The sequence below is a fragment of the Montipora capricornis genome, chromosome 13, assembly GCF_036669925.1.
Source record: "Montipora capricornis isolate CH-2021 chromosome 13, ASM3666992v2, whole genome shotgun sequence".
NCBI lineage: Eukaryota > Metazoa > Cnidaria > Anthozoa > Scleractinia > Acroporidae > Montipora > Montipora capricornis.
This window is the reverse complement of record NC_090895.1, coordinates 19304511-19323205: the sequence shown is the minus strand read 5'-3', so window position 1 is coordinate 19323205 and position 18695 is coordinate 19304511. Positions and strand designations below refer to the sequence as shown.

The 18695-nt window shown below is 40.0% G+C and overlaps 2 protein-coding genes across 2 annotated transcripts; both read left to right on the top strand.

Annotated features, from left to right (window-relative positions):
- The first annotated feature begins 4642 nt into the window (after positions 1-4642).
- LOC138029962 (uncharacterized) lies at positions 4643-11020 on the top strand. Its single transcript, XM_068877804.1, has 5 exons — positions 4643-4829; positions 6617-6981; positions 7981-8175; positions 9502-9651; positions 10327-11020. The coding sequence occupies exons 2-5, from the start codon at positions 6745-6747 to the stop codon at positions 10513-10515; spliced, it is 771 nt and encodes a 256-aa protein (XP_068733905.1). The 5' UTR covers positions 4643-4829; positions 6617-6744; the 3' UTR covers positions 10516-11020.
- Positions 11021-15027: 4007 nt separating this feature from the next.
- On the top strand, positions 15028-17201 carry LOC138030675 (uncharacterized). Its single transcript, XM_068878559.1, has 3 exons — positions 15028-15341; positions 16103-16253; positions 16965-17201. The coding sequence occupies exons 1-3, from the start codon at positions 15147-15149 to the stop codon at positions 17027-17029; spliced, it is 411 nt and encodes a 136-aa protein (XP_068734660.1). The 5' UTR covers positions 15028-15146; the 3' UTR covers positions 17030-17201.
- Positions 17202-18695: the final 1494 nt, after the last annotated feature.

The window sequence follows — 18695 nt, the reverse complement described above, 5'->3', positions numbered from 1 at the left end:
TTATTTATTGAACGTAGTTAGTCGACTACGTATTCTTCCCAGTTTTCAGCAGGAAATTCCTCAAAGACAGTTCGCCTTAGCTGGGTTGCTCTAGTACACTTTGTGGAGAAAAATGCATGGTAATTAATCAAAGCCTCCGTCTCAATTCCCTTACATTGCACTATCGGTCGGAGCAATAACTCTTTTCTCACAGTGACTCTCTCCACCCAGGTGTATAAATGGATACCGGCGAATTTAATGCTGGGGGTAACCCTGCGATGGACTAGCATCCCATCCAGGGGGGAGTAGAAAAATTCCTGGTCGCTTCATGTTACAGAGACCGGATAAGCTCCGGCCTGGTGGGCCACAATTGGCTCGTATGCAGACTTTAACTAACCTTTGATACAGAAAAATACTTATTTGATGATAGTTATTCAGAATTAAAGAATTTTTGTTCGTTCTTGCTGTTTTAATAGGGGTTCGGTTACATTTCCTGGATAATTTTCATTGTGGACATCTACCTTCTTTATAATTTGTACAAGAAGCGAAGGCTAGAGGAGGTTGGCCACCCGCAACAAGCAGGCCAACCAGGTGTCGTCCAACAACCCGCTGTGGTTATTGTCCCACAAGGCACCAAAGTTTACCGACCGGCTACACTTCCGGGACAGCAGCCAGTTCAATATCCGGGACAACAGCCTGTCCTGATGGGAAAGCTTCCGCCGACTTAAAGTTAACAGCCATTACAAGGAGAAAACCAGAAATAAAATATAACATTACATAATGAGAAATAGCACACAAACTGCAGTTACAAACGTGACAATAAAACGCATGTTGGAAAACAAAATTATTTAACTTTAACTTGACGTTTCGTATGTTTCTACATACATCTTCAGAAGTGACCGTTAGTAATAGAAGTAGCAACTAAGTTTAAATTTTAGATAAGTAACTAAGTAAAAAAAATAATGACAAAAGCTGAGCACAAAAAATATTTGCGTACCCTAAACGATAACGTAAGCAGCGAAAAGCTTTACCTCTATTAGTTTGCATCTTTTGTATGCAAATATTGTTTGTGCTCAGCTTTTGTCATTGTTATTGTTACTTAGTTACTTATCTAAAATTTAAACTTAGTTGCTACTTGTATTACTAACGGTCACTTCTGAAGATGTATGTAGAATCATACGAAATATCAAGTTAAAGTTAAATAATTTTGTTTTCCAACATGCGTTTTATTGTCATGTTTGTAACTGCAGTTTGTGTGCTATTTCTCATTAAGCTACGATGGCCAAAGAAAAAGAATTTTTGTAACATTACATGCTGCTGAAATCTGCCATCTAGTTCTAGTTTACTTCTAAAAACAGCTCAGCATCATTCAATGTATTGAAACAATGTCATAATAGAGATATTTATTTTCAGCTCGCTTTTAACATTTTTACAGTCCGCAGCATACTGATCAACAACAGCTAGTCACTGTAAAGTACTATGGTAATCTTACAATGGCAAATATTGTCATTATATATTGTCATTATGTATATGCCATGCAGTGCAAATGTCGGAACATTTGACGTTTGTAAACAGAATAGCTCAGCTGCTTTGTAAATCGGAACAATATGTGGGGAGAAGTTTTGGCAAAAATAATACATTGCATCAGTTTGGCTAGTCATATAAAGTTCTTTTGTCTTAAGATCCGCAAGTGCTGAGTACATATAGTTTTACTTTAAATAAAGAGAAAGCAGGCCACAAACACTGATTACGATCCGAAGGAACTTGTAGGAAGAAACTTGAGATGCGGTTTTAAGGGGGCAAGGAGACGTTCGTGACAACGCACAGTTTAATTTTAAAACGAACATAGCATAACAGTTAGTGTGGGCATCACGAAAAGATACCTCTATCAGTAATAAAACTGGTGCTTAATGTCTCACTGGAGTACATTGTTTCACACACCTAAAAGCGTCTTGCTCCGTACTTTCTGCCTGATTACGAAAGAAATTATGAAAGTAAACTGAGGGCTCTCTACAAAAAAGTCTTAAAAGGCTATCGTCCGTTCATTAAAGTTTAGTTTCATAGTATCTTATTTCTTTGGAGAACTTCACTCAGGTACACTGATTTTAAGCAGAAATTGCACGGCGTAAAGAGCCGAATTCGACAAGTAAATTCGCCCCGACACCGGCAAAAATAGCATTGACGGTCAGCATAGTATGTCCTTGTTATCCGTCAATTCCTAGTCTGCGTAGCAGGTGCATAAAGGGGTTGAGGAAATCGGGAAAAAATAAAGAGAGGGAGAGGGAGGGTCTTTCTCCTCCGCCCTCTCTTTCTTTTTCCCGATTTCCCTAACCCTCCCGCTGCACTAGTCAACTCCTCACGTTTAAGGTCGGCACACACGAGGGCCGGGACTAGTCCCTGTGACTAGTCCCTGTGACTAGTCCCTGTGACTAGTCCCTGTGACTAGTCCCTGTGACTAGTCCCTGTGACTAGTCCCTGTGACTAGTCCCTGTCACTAGTCCCTGTGACTAGTCCCTGTCACTAGTCCCTGTCACTAGTCCCTGTCACTAGTCCCTGTCACTAGTCCCTGCCATTAGTCCTCTGAAGAGTTTACACGAAGGGACTGGTCGCAGGGACTTGCCCCACGAACAGTTCACACGACGCGTTCTGAGGGACAAGTCGCAAGGACTTCTCCCAAAAACTTAAAGTGGTTTGAATTCGTGGGTAGTATTTTCAGGGACCAAAGTTGGTCCCTGCGACTAGATTTTGAAGTAAAAATAGCCAGTTCACATGCACGATGGGACTTGTTCCCGTGATTTGTTTCCGGGGACTAGTCGCAGGGACTAGTCCCCTCGTGTGCCAGTGCCGGCCTAAAAGTCCAAGGTATTTAGCCTGTTCCAGGCTCTCGCGGTTTGTGAGGGCGAGCGAACGAGGCGAGCCCGAGAACGCTTTGTTTTTTTCACTCGTTCTTCGCTCCGGCTCACAGCTCAGACTGAACCGAACGCCTGCAACCGGCTACGATGTAGTATTAAGCAAAACAGAGTATTCAAAAGCTGTGGACTCGCGTTTTATGGTTACCGTCGGGCGCAGTACCTTTCATATTTTAGACTATGAGTTGTCAGTTTTTGTTTTAAAAATCCTCCGCGCGATCAAATTCTCAAATCTAAAACTAAAGAGCCACTAAAGCTTTTATCCTTATCAGACAGACTTAAGAGGTTTACAACTTTCCAGCTCAATACCATCCTGCGTTTGGAAATCAGTGCATTTTGAATTGGAGGTGCGTGACGACATTAAGCTAAGATAGCTTTTGTCGAAAAATATACACTTATCTCGTGATTAGTAGCCATTTTAGAAGCGTAAGTATTAAGAAAATTACTTTTTTTAAAACTTTTTTGGTTCAGTTCAGATAATCAGTGGCCTAGGTAGCCAAAGGAATTTCCAGATGTTTACACTACTCTCCGGTCCTTCCGGCATGGCGGCTCCATACTGGGCTCTATAATTTTGCGCCGAACATTTCGATGAATATCTTAACTTTGTGGCAGCGCACATATCTTAAACCTGGAGAAATTTCTTCGTATTTTATCGTCTAAAATAGTTTGTTGACTTTATCCAGTTCATGGTTTTTGATTTTATTTTTTATTGCGTGACAATGAACACACTCTATCGGAAAAGGAAAGCAGAGGAGAATAAAACTGCACTTCTCGCCGTCAGATCGCTCTTCGTTTGCTTTCACATCCGTGTATTTGTGTCGCACGCTAAGAAAAAAGTCTATTTTCTTTAATTAATCCTTTTTTTTGAAAGATTTCTTAATTTCAAGACACCAGTGTCCTTTTATATATCAAAATTAATTGCTTATCTGGACTTAGTCACGTGATTAATCACACCATCAAATCATAATTAAGGTCCTCTTCATATGAGCCCGGGCTGGCTCGGTTTCCGAGATCTCGCCCCACCACTCTTTCCTTCTTAAAAAGTTCCATGTGTTCATACGAGAAGCCTGGCTCGCCCGGTTACCGAAATCGCGGTTTTTGCGACCGAGATCTCGATAAACGGGATGAAAACTTTCCCATATGAACACTCCAGCCCGGGTAGCCGGGATGAAACATTTTAGACAAAATAGCTTTCGCAACATAGCAGCCAAATAGCATATTTTTTGTCTTGTATGTATTTCCACTTTAGGAGTATGCAAATTAGCTTTATTAGTAAAGTTACAAGAATTCACAAAGCTACCACAACCGAGAACGATACAAGTTTATGTCCACCATCTTGGTTTTTTTTCTTGAATTTTATCCCGATCGACCGGGTTGAAATTTCCCATATGAAAAGACAATTTTAGTATATTATTGCTTTTACAATAATTAGAACTATTCACTATTACTGTTATATTCAAATAAGCTTTGTTTACCAGTGTTTTCCCAGTATTAATGTCAGTCTTGTTTCAAATGATGTCGGAGTGTATAAACGAAGCGATGCCTCGAGCCGATTTCAGCATTCAGATTAAACAGTGCAGAAGCTAGCCTCCACTAACAAAGACCACAGAAAATGTGAATTATTACTCTATTTCAAGCTTTTGCTTATTATTTCTCTTTGGCGAATAAAGTCTGTAAAAATTGGATGTAAACATCACGCTGGATAAATGTGCAAACATTCTCTGAATCACTCGTCTTCCTGTTTTTCCAAGAACGCGGTGCAGAGTTTAAGCGTCTCTTGGGGATATCGAATTACGCTAATCACCCTAGGCAGCAGCCCAGGCATTCATCATTCATCAGCGAAACGAAGGTATTTTTTGAGACAAACACCTTACATCGAAATCAAAAACGGCTGACTGCTTTCACTCACATTGTTTTCGAAGGGAAGACAATTCAGTCTTGGTAAGTGTCAGTTTGCTATTTGCTTTTGGAGCGTATCTTATTAGTAAAGAGGCAATTCTAATCTAGCGACAGTCTCACGGCTCTTTCACATGGCCAAGTCAGTTGGTCATCTAAGCAGCTCGATCCATCAAAGTTAGCAATCAAGGGCAGGCCAGCAGTGAAAAAAGCATGCAAAAAGGAGCAAGCATAAGCTCTAGAGGAAAGAAAAACGATTCCAATTGTCTAGTGACGCCTCTCTCGTAAAGAGAACGTAGCATGAAACACGCACACCAGACTAAACACAAGATCAAGTGCAGTTGCTTTTCTCAGCCGTGTTTATGCCTGTGTCGCTGCGAATCGCAGCGAAGAAAGCATAAGAGAAACGAGTGTGTTATTATTATTTAAGCTAAAGAATTTTAAAAGTTCTAAACACAGTACTAATCCTATATTTTCCTTCATCAGTTGTATTTGCACATAATGGCACCGTAGCGAAGGACTTACAATACTTGCGACTATTTCCTAAACTAATCAAATAAAACTTCGTAAAATTAAGGAAAGAAATTACTGGCTGGATAACCAAAGGAAAGTGTTTTCAACAGTTAATCATATTCTTGATATAAAAGAATTGCATGTCATGGGAATTGGTAAAAAAGTATGTGTGTTTCTCAGTTGTGATTCAGAGCTAAAATGCAGGACTAAATTCAATTAATTTCGATCGTTTACTAGAAACAAGATTATAAATCTTAGTGATTATGGAATAAGCTAGTTCGTAGGAAACATCTCTTTGTCGGATCGAATACTTTGAAACGAGCAATTGTCTTTTTGGTTTTCCCAGAAAAAAAACAGTGTAGAGAGTTGGGCTAACTATAGCATGCTGCAGAGTCATGTTTCTTGAGTATTGGCCAGAAATTCTAAGAAGCAATTGCATAAACTGACTATTGCTTTACAAATTATCCCAGAAAACGAATTGAGGCATAATTCTCTTAATCATAAACGTTTCAGTTTCTTCGTAACTAATGACAGCTTTCTTGCTAAACAATAATTTAAGTGAGAGTGTTTGAGGTCAACTGCTCATAGCAGCTACAGTCCAACAGACACCTTTTAAAATTTGCGATGTGGTTTACACCTTTCACTGGTTTTTGCTTGCTCCGATTCCGCGGTCAATACCCTAAGTGTAGATTTTAAATTATTGCTACTGGCTATTTAGCTCTCTTAATTTGTATCAATTTTATTCAGGGACGAATAAAGAGAAAGCAGTATAGTTGAATAACATTGACATCAGCTTTAGTATTTTGCGTTCACTGAAATAAACGCACTTTCTAAGAAAAACATGGAAGATCTGTCCGTGTGGATATCAGTTGAATTTGTCATTTACGTTCCTTCAAGTAATCTTTTTAAGTCTTCTGGAATTCATGATGTTGAGAAGTTTAGATAAAAAGAGCTATAATTCATGACACAAAATGCTATGTAAACTCATCTAGCTGATTTTCTACAGCAAAGCAGTATCAAGTTATTTTAATCATTGATTACCTTACATTCAACCACGAATGGCACAATTGGTGGATGACTTCCATTTCTACCAGTTCTGAATAACAGCACCTAGCTAGTGAGTTATCCAATGCAAAATGAAGAAAAATATACCAGCCATTAATTCAAATTAAAGGTTTTAAATGTTCTTAATAACTTGCCTTCTGTAACTCACAAAGATTTGCATTATCCAGTTCAATTACTGGATATAAGTTCTTATAATTACGTCTGGCCTTGCTGGTTAAAGTGATTTCTAATTTCCTAATTGTTTATGGACACAGACTGATTGGTTCATTGAACGATTTATCAGCAACCAGCCCAACAGACAGGAGCTGGTCAGACTGCTTTTCCCAGTCAACAACCAGCTGCTGGCAGCCCACAAGGCTACGGTCCTCCCGCTCAGCCAGTCATGTACCAGATGCATCCTGGTCAACCACAACCGGTATTGACCGGTCAGTCCCCCATGGGACAACAGGGGCAGCCTTTGCAATACTCTGTACCTGCTGGACAGCCTGCAACCCAACCTGTTCTCATTCAGGGTGCGCCTGCTCAGCCTCCAGTGGATCAAGAAGAGGATGTAACATCGATAAAGATTGATATGAAGTACTTGAAGAGTGGTTTATTTTGCTCAAGGAATATCGGGCTTGTAAGTACAGCTGTAAATTGCAAAGGGGGTCATTCTTGATGGGTGGCTTCTTATAAAAACAGCAAAAAAATATGCACATCACCTGTACGTTTCTTATGGCTTTTACCTGTTGATTACAATCAGCTGTATTTTCAAGCTTCAGTGGGGCTTTAAGAAGCCTGAGGGGCACTCTGTTTACCACCCCCTCCAACTTCTGCATTCATCGCCAAATAAAAACTATTTACATTACAGTCAGTAATCAGAGTTACAAGTGAATATATGCAATATCACATAAGAACTGCGGAAAAATTGAAATATCAAGACATGATTGATCATTGCAGTTATACACACAACATAAGCACTTGTAAAAATAAACCCTAAAAAAAATTATAAATAATTGCCTATGTTCTGTGTATAGCTGCGATCATCAATCATGTCTTCATATCTTTCTCAGCAGTTCATACATGATATTTCGTACATTCACTTGTATTCCTCACAATCTACGGGTATATTACGAACTCACAAAGTGGCCAGCTCCCAGTTGGCTCATGATACCTCAGTTGGTAGAGAACCACACCGGTATCGCAGAGGTCATTGGTTCGAATCATGCTCAGGTCTGAAATTTTCTCAGACTATAATTTCACAACTGCTTAAGTTGTGTGCATAACTGCGTTGATAAATCATATCTTCATAATAATCAAAGTTATATGACATCCAAACGAGTTTATCAATCTTTACTTATAAAATAACTGCGCCACTACGCGCGCTCTCATTGGTCGACAGGTGTGTTTAGATGAGAGTATGTAATTTATAAAAGCAATAGAGCACTTTTTCCGTGTTTACAGAGCCTAAGTGCCAGGAGTGTTAGGAGAGTTTTCGAAAGTTATGCTAACCCGATGAGGCTATGTAAACACGGAAAAAGTGCTCTATTGCTTAAATTTAATGCGATGTGTTACGTATCAATGATGGCATAATATGATCTGAATGGTGATTATTTGAATTCTTATTTCTCGTTCACAGGTCTGTCTCTCAGTAGCCTGGCCCTGTGCTGTGGTGTACTCAAACAGACTGTTCGCCTTTGATGGCAGAACTAACTTCTTCAAGGGAATCACCATATTTTGTTGGGTGATGGTCATTCTGATCCAAATCGTGTCTGTGCTTAGCATCAACAAAAACAAGACTTACTTTCGACAACCTTCATACTGCACATTGGTTGTAAGTCTTAATACTAACTTGTGAATTCTCAGAAAGTTATTGCTCCGTTGGCAAGGGTTGGAGAAGGGAGTAGTCCAGTCCCTGAACTCTCCTTTCTTCCCACCCCATATAGGGGCTGAACCTGGGCTGGCGAAAAAAGAGTCCAGGATAACTTGCATGCGCATGCTGGGACCAACCAATCAAAAATTAAGAGGTCCCAACCACGCTTCTCGCGTCAATGTGTCGCGCAATGCCTTTTTCAGCTCGCGCTCTGAAAGAAAACATTTTCTTTGACGTTGATATTGTCGTAAAAAACATAAAAACGTAAAAATCGAAATATGGTTTATCGTGGTCTGTACTCCTATCGACAACGAGTACGCGTCAATACTCTTTTCCCAAACATTTTTTCGTATTGTTTCTGTATGTTGAGCGATTTTGAAAAAGTTTTTGAAAGGAAAGTCTGACGCGTACAAGTAGCTCATTTGCATAATGCAGCTCTTGCACTTTTAAGTCTGAGTCGGTGTCAACAAATCTTGGCAAAGATTTCTTTCGTTATCTTTGATTTTGTGACAAAAAACAAATCGAATGTGGTTTAGCTTGGCACTGTTAAAAATCCACTGATTTTGGATTAATTGACATGTTTTTAATCAATCTGAATGCAGAAATTGTTGCTTGCATATTATCATTCAGAAAATCGCGCCACAAGCCAAATCTGAAAAATACTTCCAAATATGGCTTTTCCCCCGATTTGGGGGGAAAAAATGGCGGCGTTCTGAGCATGCGCATGGAAGATATCCTGGACTCTTCTTTCGCCCGCCCGGGTTCAGCCCCTATATGGGGCGGTAAGAAAGGAGAGTTCAGAGACTGGACTAAGAAGGGAGCGAACAGTATTAAAACGTACGCACACGCAACTAAATCAATAAATGATTTACAGAATAAAAACTAAATAAAATATATGACTTGAGTATGACTGAGTTACGAGGTAAAATATAGAACCAATGAAACACAAGTTGTGCTCGGCGTACCGTCGTTAGCTGACGTATTGTTACAACGAAGAGATCCAGAGTTATGCTCGTTTTAAACATTAACCACGTCTGAACTAGCTTACCCATCATCCATCATCCATTTATCAAACCAGTTCGCGAGTCTCTTTGAAAAAAGCCGGGCTCGCACCCCGCTAACTCTCTATTACATGGTTTTGCTCTGAGCCTGTGAGTAGCATTCAAAAGAACTCTCTTTCTGCCGGTTTATTAAAGAAAGGAAAATGAATTTTTGTGTTGCACAGTGCTGTCATTTTGTCAGTCCTAGTTCCACAGTTTTACGATCTTGATTTTTTTTTTTTTTCAGTCATTAGGAATCCAAGTGGTCTTGACGATTCTACTCATTACATGTACGGTGAGCTTTACAATTCGCCTCGTCGATTTGTATAAAGTTTACAGCGATTTCAATTTCACTACAACCCTTGGAATGACCGTGGGCTTGCTTTTTGCTTCCACGGTAAGCAAGTTTAAATTTTTTCTTAGTCTCTGGTCAGGAAATTCATGTAATTCAATCATGTGACATGTGCGGCTTGTATTCAACGCTCTTTTTCTATCGACTGGGTGAACCTAGCGTGATTTAGGGTCAGCAGAGGGAACCATGAGCCGTCTGAGAAAAAAGGACGTGGAGTAGGCCCAGGCCACGCTCGGCTTGATTTACTTGACCCTCAACTGGCTTCGTTGGCCGATACTTAACTATCGGAACCCTGTTTGTAAGGTTATCTCTTTCTTCCCTGTTTCTATCATTTTCTTCCTTGAAGACCTCTCAGGGAAAATAGTATTTTTATGGTTTAAGCATGAGCGGACCGGGGGAGAAGCAGAAGGGCAAGGTCTTGCGCCAACGTTTAACATTTGTTTTGATAATTTGATCGAACAAAACTCTAATTTAAGTTTAGGGAATTTATGAGGATGAGACAAAAAATAACCAGTTCTTGGGCTAACAGCTCGCTCCGACTTGACGTCTGGGAAGGGAACACTAGTGAAGCTGAGGTAACAACCATTCTCGTCCCCAGTGCTTCTCGTTTTAGAATACCCGTTTTGCCGACCACGTGAATAAAAGAAATGGAGGCTCTAGGGACGAGAATGAGGTAAGAATAATAACAATCTTACAAATCTGCCCGCTTTCTTTTAACAGATATTTGGTATGATGGCGTGCGTGGCTTTCATTGACGACATTATTCTCTTGTCGGATATGTACGCTGCGCAAAGATCAAAGGAGATTGCTGCTGCTGCCGGCGTTGCGCAGCAGCCAGCTGGCACGCATGTGCAGCAAGAGGTTGGCGCACAGGCTCAGTTTTCACCACAGCCACTCAATAAGTTGTAACTAGTTTGTAAGACGAGTGTAAAACTTGACATTGTGTGTAGCAAGATAGTTCTGCTAAAAGCTTTGTGGGTTAATAGCTGCATTAACGTAACTCGAAACAAGTAACGATAGCTACGAAGAATCCTGAATTAGGATTAGGGGACAAATAGCAATCGAGCAAAACTTAACTGCAGAGAGATGTCATTTCTCAGTTAAGTTTAGTTCGTTTTATATTCATTTACAGACTTTACAGTTTTTTTCAAAGTTTTACGTTCAATGAGTCAGTTTTCGAGTATTCAGATCGAGGTAAACCATAAACACAAATAACTAGTGACAAGATACATTCAGCTTTGAGTGATAAGTGTCATAATCAATAAAAAACGGATAAGTAAAAGAGAAGATCTTTAGATAAAGACAATCTGAACTGCACGTGGTTCAGTATTGCTACCACACTGTGCACTCTTAGCCTATTTGTAGCATATCTTATGATGTTTTAATTCTTCAATAAAAATAATTTAGAAGTGGCCACAAGTTGTTTTTGTTCTGTCAGTGTTACGTAGCTGCAATAATCACTGTTTCACTACCGAGTTAACAGAAAAAGACGTGTTCCAGGATTTTCTTCAAATGATATTTCTCAACAGAAAATAATAATACACAATCGAGGGTTCTCTTTTGTGATAAAAATGTGAGATATTAGGTCAATTTATAACTGACTAAATCAGTCAATCCCAGCTCTCGTACTAAGCAGGGACTTTCATTCACGTCCAAGTGTCCACCTTTTAGTTATAAGAGTTACGGGTAGCGTCACACCGATTATTAAAGGTTTCCAAATTTAATGTTTGCGGAGACCTTGTACACAAATTATTCACCTGCTCGTGGGAATCTGCTTTTGACAACCGAACACAATTTCAAGAAACTCTATGTGATAGCGTCTGCTACAGCGCTATTTTTAAAATCGTTTCGGATCCAAGTTTATACATGCGTTGTGTACCAAGCTTCATGGGAGAATTTAGTAAACGTCGAGAGAATTACTTTTTAAAAAACCCAACTACCCAATAGTAGCATTATATTCTTTCAAGTACGTTGCACCGAGATACTTTGTAGATTAAGCTCTGTTTCGTTTTAACACAGCCCTGAAACTCATTTGATGAAGTGGTACTTTCAGAATGAATTCCGCGTGAAAATGAAATTCTAGAGTTACCCGACGATCAGTGATTTTACTTCATTACATGCATGTGGTGCGCGTGATCTCAGAGTGATTTCTCAATATGCACGCACAGCGGACCTATTTTTCTGAGAGGTAATTGGCGCGATTAAATTCACATATTTTTCATCTATATATGTGTTCCTATTTTTCCGAGAAAACAACTGAAGTTCTTCGAGTCCTTCATCTGTGAGGACAGAGCGTTTTGGGTTAGTGTGCTTGGCAAGGCAAACCTAATCAAGAACATACATTATAACTCATTTTCACCTAAAGCACGGTGTCTTTACTCGAAACAGTCTGAAAGGTTTTCTTACGTGAGGATAATTCATTCTCATCCACTGAAGAGACAACAAAGGTAAGGGAATGAACATTCTTCATTGTTATTGTCTGAGAACAGGACAAAGCACTGACTTTTACATATGGCCGGGGTATGTGCAATCATTCACAATTGTGCAAAATTCTGGCCAGTATACAGTTTTTGAGCAGTATGCTCTCTCGCAGCGCAATTGGATTCAAGCGTCGCTCGGCTGAGAGAGAGCAAGGAACGGAGAATCCATTTCACGCCCTAATTTCTTCTTAGGTAATTGCAGCCAAAGAACTAATTAGCCAGTGATCAGAAAATTAGTTTCACTTTTGTTTTCAACACGAGCATAGAATTTGAAGGAAATTTACAGCTTTGCTGCAACGTACGATAACCTAATATTTTAAGTTTAGTGCAGCTATCCGATATTTCAAAGTTTGTTTACTATAGCAGTTTCCGAGAAAATGCCTTTGCAAAGCCATATTTCCAGTTGCCGCAGAACACTGAAAACTGACATGGGATAGTGAGTTAGTGTGGAAATGCACTCTAGATTTGTTATTGGCTACTTTTATTCTTGGAAAACATTGGGAAAACTTTGATTTCCGAATGCTGTGGAACAGCAGACAATTGACTGATTTGTTGAATCATAAAACACTGCCAAATACCAAATATTTGGGGATTAACAAGTACGACCCAATTCATTTTAGCTACTAAAAGGAGGAGGTAAAGAGGTAAAAGCTATCCAGAGCCTTAAAAAATGACTCAACTGTTGTTTAACAGTGCGGCTTGTTAACAGTAGGGCTATCGAACGGTCCCATTCAATTTAAAAATGCTCGCAAAATTTGGCATTTGCTCGAATTTCTCGCAAAATAATTAGATGAGTGCTCGCTTGTTAGCGCACGCAAACCTTGAGCAACCGCTCGTATGCTCGGATTCGCGTTAAAATTCGCTGTGGTGTACTAAGCGGAAACAAAATTTACATCTTGGAAACAAAATTTGACGCTGGAGAAGTGGGAGAAACACGCGCTATTGTTTCTGGAAGCATGTTTCCTATTTTATTGAAACTGATACAGGTAAGAATTCTTCGGGAAGGGCACCCGCAAAGGTAGAATGCTGTTTATTGCTTTGCTGTTTAATTAATCCTTAACTAAAGTATAATAACTGCATTTCTGGGATTTCAATAGAGGTTAGACAACGAAACGATTTCTGTGGAACTGATAAACTCCATAATTCAAGTGAAATTAGGTTTTCGCAATAAACATGGTTATTATCGTTTGCGTGTGTTATTTGTCCGGTTGGGTTTGTTAAATTCCCAACTGATCGCTGCAAGCCATCAGGTATCATCTAAAGTGCTCGCACTGGTCGTGCTCGCAAAAATAAACGCACTGCTCTTATGCTCGCAAATGCTCGATGCCCCTGGCAATTTCACGGTAACAACTGCGAGTGGCGCTTACTGAATACGTCATACCTATTGGAGTCTTATGTGCTGTTCAGGCTGGATAAGGATTACTAAAGTATGACAATTTTTTAACGTAGCAATTCTGAGCTGTTGAATTAATTGAACTCTAAGATTTCACATTCCTGCGCAATTTTGATTTCCTTATCGTTAGCGATGCTGTTCTCGCCATAGGTGTTTTAAACCGAACAAGACCTTTCATTTCATTACTGTGTGTGCTTTGCATTCTTACATTTGGCTATTCTAGGCTACAGGAGCCATTTTCCTGCCTGAAACAGTTTCCAATTATTATTCATTGACTTGCCCACTTGCAGATAAACTCCAGCTTTTCTTAATATGAGCCAGCCTCAGGATTCCCGCAGGCTTCCCGTGGTCAATTTCAGCCAGTGTACACCCAGGCCCCTCCAGGACAGCCGTTGTCGACACCACAGGCACAGCCTGGGCAATATTTTGTTCGACCTGGACAACAGATTCAAGCAGTTGGACAACAGGCACAGCCTGGTCAGCGTCCAAATCGAAGAAGGCCAACCGTACCCCGCACAACTGCTTACTGGAAAAGTTCTTTCATTGCGGATAAAACTGGTTGAGTTTGTGAGTACCGTTCCCTTTTGCATCTGACGCCAAACTTGGAAATCATTTACTAATTAATTAAAAAATATGACTAAACCTGAGAATAGAGAACAGATAATGATCCATCTCTCATCGGCTTCGATATTCGAGCCACTTTCCTCTTGATTAAAACATAAACAGCCGATAATAAATTACATTTATGTGGGGAGAAAAACTCACACACCTTAACGACTTTTGGGCCACGTTTTAACCTTCTGAGAGTTCAGAGTGTTTCGCCAGTCGGTTCATGTCCTGTTAAGGGTTTTGGGGAATTCACAGATAAGCAGACCTGCCAACTCCTGGTAAAGGAAAATCAGGAGGCCCATGAAAAAAAATCTGGAGATTCTACAAAAAATATTGAGATTCTGTTTTTTTTTCCCGATCAAACCCCTTTCTATCAAGGGAACTAGACACCAACCTCATTCCCAGGGCCTACCCCGGGGCCTACTTCCCTTTCGAAATGGTAGACAGACGCGGAAAATAATGGTAAGTTATTGAACGAAAGCAAAAATCACGTCTCGGTACAAAAAAGTAGCAAGTACAGCGTTTTTCTTTATAAGTTTATCACTTTATGGTACTAGCATTCCTCGTAAATATTCCATTTTTATTCAACAACTTAGTTTATTTTATTCAGAAGGATTTTTCCAAAAAACCGTGAGATATTTGGAGCCTTGTCGTGAGACCGTGAGAAATGAGAAAAAATCGTGAGGACTCACGGCAGAACCGTAAGAGTTGGCAGGTCTGCATTAGTATAATAAGAGATCTTCCCGTCTGTAAGGACTGGAGTATATAACCAGTCTTCAGTCATTAGTTAGTCCATTTGACTAACAAAAGACGGCTCGAAGCCGACCAATGACTGATGACAAACTTTACAGCAAGTCTTTCAGCGAATACCGTTTTACTTTACTGACCAATCGCTTTTCAATGGACCAGACTTATAACATTATCGACTGACAAACACTATTCACTTGAAACACCAGTCACCAACAACGGCTCTTTTCATAAATACTCTCATCGGGACGATCACACAATGCGAACTGGAGTAAATTTCTTACAAGAATATATTTCTGTTAATGTAGCTGATGTTGTTAGCCACTTGGATCTGTATCGTCAGTTATACCAAAGGAATGATTGGAGCAGATGCAAGAGTCAGCTTCTTCAAGGGAATCACAGTGTTTTGCTGGGTGATGGTCATTGTGTTTCAAAATAGCATTTGCTCCGCTCTTCTCCAGTCTTACCCAAAATTTCTTCTCAAAACCCAGGCCTTCACAATTATCGTAAGTATGCATTGCATGTCTCAATGAGGTCCTCACGTGAATGCAGATTTTTTTTTTCAGTTAAAACATAACATAATTTTAAAGAATAACCCAGTTACATTTAACTGGCTGTTGAAGGTATAATAATGATGTAATATTAATAGTTTATTAACAACTCTAGCAGTTAAAAACTGAAATAAACAGTACAAGTAACAAAAGTACAAGGTAAATAAAGACAAGATCAAAATGAACAGGCCATCGCATTCGGTTTAAATGTAAACCAACTTGGTTTACTTGGCAACTTAATAGAGGAACATCCAACATGGCTGCCACGCGTTTCCTGTATCTCTGCGCATTGATAGCAAACCATCAAAATAATTAACAATTATTCACCGAAGTGGAGGTGATTAGTACTTGCTAATCACCTCCGAGCTAGCCCGCAATCAGCGCGCCGTGAAAAGTACTGTTCACGTGTATGATAAATACTAACAAGAATATCGTTAACTCACCCACGGTCACGTCACTAGCTAACAACCAAGATTTCTTTTGTTTTATTGGTGGCTAAATTTAAAGAACAAATATTTTTTGTAAACTTCTTAACAATTATCTCTTTTTCTGATTCTTTATTATTGTAGCTTTGTACATCTACAACAAGCTTTATTGCCATGTGTTCCCCATTTATATCATCTCTGCGCCATTTGGACCTCTCAGTGTGCCTCCCACGCGTGCCCCTATTGAGTAATTGTGTTAGCTAAATATCTGCCTTCTGTTATGTTTTGCAGTGTCTTGTAGTTGCAGAGATCATATTGCAGACCATATTGCTGATCGCTTGCACGGTAAATCTGATGCCCCTTGCACACGATTTACCCAAGGTGTACGATTTCCTGAACGAGAGCGGAAAAAACAACCCTTATAACCCTGTACCTGGCACTGGTAATTTAACAACTTTTAAATCATTCTTGCTTTGTAAGGTTGCATAATCCAGAGCTGTCTCAATCTGATGGTGCTCAATCATTCTAAGAAGAATCTCTATTATATTGTCAGATACTGTTAGAAATTTTAGTTGCGAATCCCTATGATTTCGTGAACAGAGAATTTACTGTAACGCCGCATTGATTTCCACGTAATGCGTAAAAATAATTCGCTCTTTCGTATGCGTTTTTTTTTTTCACGCCACCGAAGAAGTACACGGTCTGTGCGTGCGTAAAGGGGCATAGGTGGTGTCAAACTTTTATCATTTATCTTGGTCAAATGAAGCAAACCATATCAGATACAAGAAAGGGACTGTGAAGAAGAACACACACTCGAACTATGAACTCGGAACCTTTACGCAGAACAGAAAGACCAAGCATTTCTTCTTTTATAATTAACTGAAATGGTAGGACGGTTGTTGCCACGGTTTGCCTTTGGAATTCCCCGCTGGGGTAGTCTACGTGAACGAAAAACAATTCTTCCATTGAGTTGCTCTCCATTCAACTACAGTTCCAAATTCACTTGCATGATCTTGAAAAAACTGGATGTAAACGATATTCTTGTTTGGACCGGGCCTTGTCTTCCACCTCCCAGTCCTCTCTCAGGTTTTCACCTTACCAGTCCAGCTCAGATTGACAACACCTAATAACCAACGTCAGTTCTTCTTGTCAGATTTTTGGGGTTTTTTTCCTGTTTTTGTTCCCTGGACGACATTCGATCGCTGTATAAGATGGTAGGCACACAAAGGCAGAAGAGCAGCAAGCTGTTGTCGTCAACCAGCAACAAGTGGTTGGCGCGTTTGCCCAGTCCGTCCCAGCGGAATCCGAGCCGCACGACGCCCAGATGTAAGACTTTCCGACTGCATCAGCGACTGTTTTTCGACATTGTATATCTTTACTTATAAGCAAGACTATATGGGCAATAAGTTGTGAGTTTTTGTACTTGATCTGTGACTGTTTATACCTCGCCTCCATATCGTAGGCCACAAATGTCTGGATATTTTTCTAACATCGCATTTCAGGACTTCCCGAGATTGTTAAGGTGATTCCTCAGGAACAAAAATTACCGATGAATTTTTTTTTAACTTTCTCTGAATGTTCCTCACAAACACTATTTCGAAAAATAAATAAAAAAGATAGGTCACCATTCTCGCACAAGAGATATGATGGGCCAATCTTGCCCCATTTATGCCTGTACTCCTGCTAATCTCGCGCGTTATTCATTGGTCCACGTTACATTTTGCGGTAGCTGAAAGTCCAGTTTATCAAAGTAATACTCGGAAGAGAAACTTTGACAGGAAGAACAAGAAAAGTATGGAACATATGGAACAATATCATATAAAAATTTGTGGAACAATTGCACCATTTTAAAACGAGGTGGACGAAATGCATTCGATCGAGTCGATGTTTTGCTTGGTCCATAATTTACATCTTAGAGTTAACGGTTTTTGTGCAACGACTTTGCAGCTATATCTTTTTTTTCCTATTCCCTGATCAAACTTTTTTTAAACTTTTTTTTAGGATTAAAGAGGCATAACACTGGGCACTATTATTATGCAATAAAAAATATAGGTCACCATGCTCCTTTAAGAGAAACACGAACTATTTATTTCGCTGTCAAGCCTTGCTTGTGGGAAATTTCTTACGTTTTGCACGTGGCACGCGCTAGTTTTTTGCCGCGCGCTAATGACCGCACAAATCGTTGCGCAGAGTACTTTATTTCAGTTAGTTACAAAAAATGGATATTCGTTTTCCAAAGTTTGGGGTGGACGCTGAGCCTGATATTCTTCACTTTTGATGTCGTGATACCCACAAATAGGTACATATAATCTTATTAGCGGAGGCTCCGCGCGCGCCAAAGACGCCAAAAGAGCTGCCGCCTGCGCGCGGACGCACCATAGCTAAGAAAATTAATGGTAACCCATCGATGCGAGAAAATTTGTTTGTATAGTCAGTGACGTCATCAAACCGTCCGTACTTACAACGGTATGTACGTACGTCTTGTCCGCCCCTTCCATGTAAGTTAAGCCGTTGAAACGTCGCACTGTTTTACAATTGTGTCAGGCGCAGTAGTTTTGGCGGGAAAGCTAGGCGGGAAGTTTAGCGCTACAGCCAACGGGACTTGCATTTTACCTCACACTCCCGGTTTAAGGAAAACAACAAAAATTTTGCAGACAACAAAAACAAATGGCAAATTTGTATTCTATAACATATGCCTTCAACGAGGAAAGAAGATGAAAAGGAAAGCCAGAGAAAAACAATAAAGCAGGCAACGAGCAAGCGAGGCTCAACGTGAAAGAGAGCGAGCGGAGAGCACAAGACAAGAGACTGCATTATAGTGGACGAACAACGGCCGAATGAGGCGTTCTATCTGAGAGCACAAGAAAACAGGCTGAATTATAGT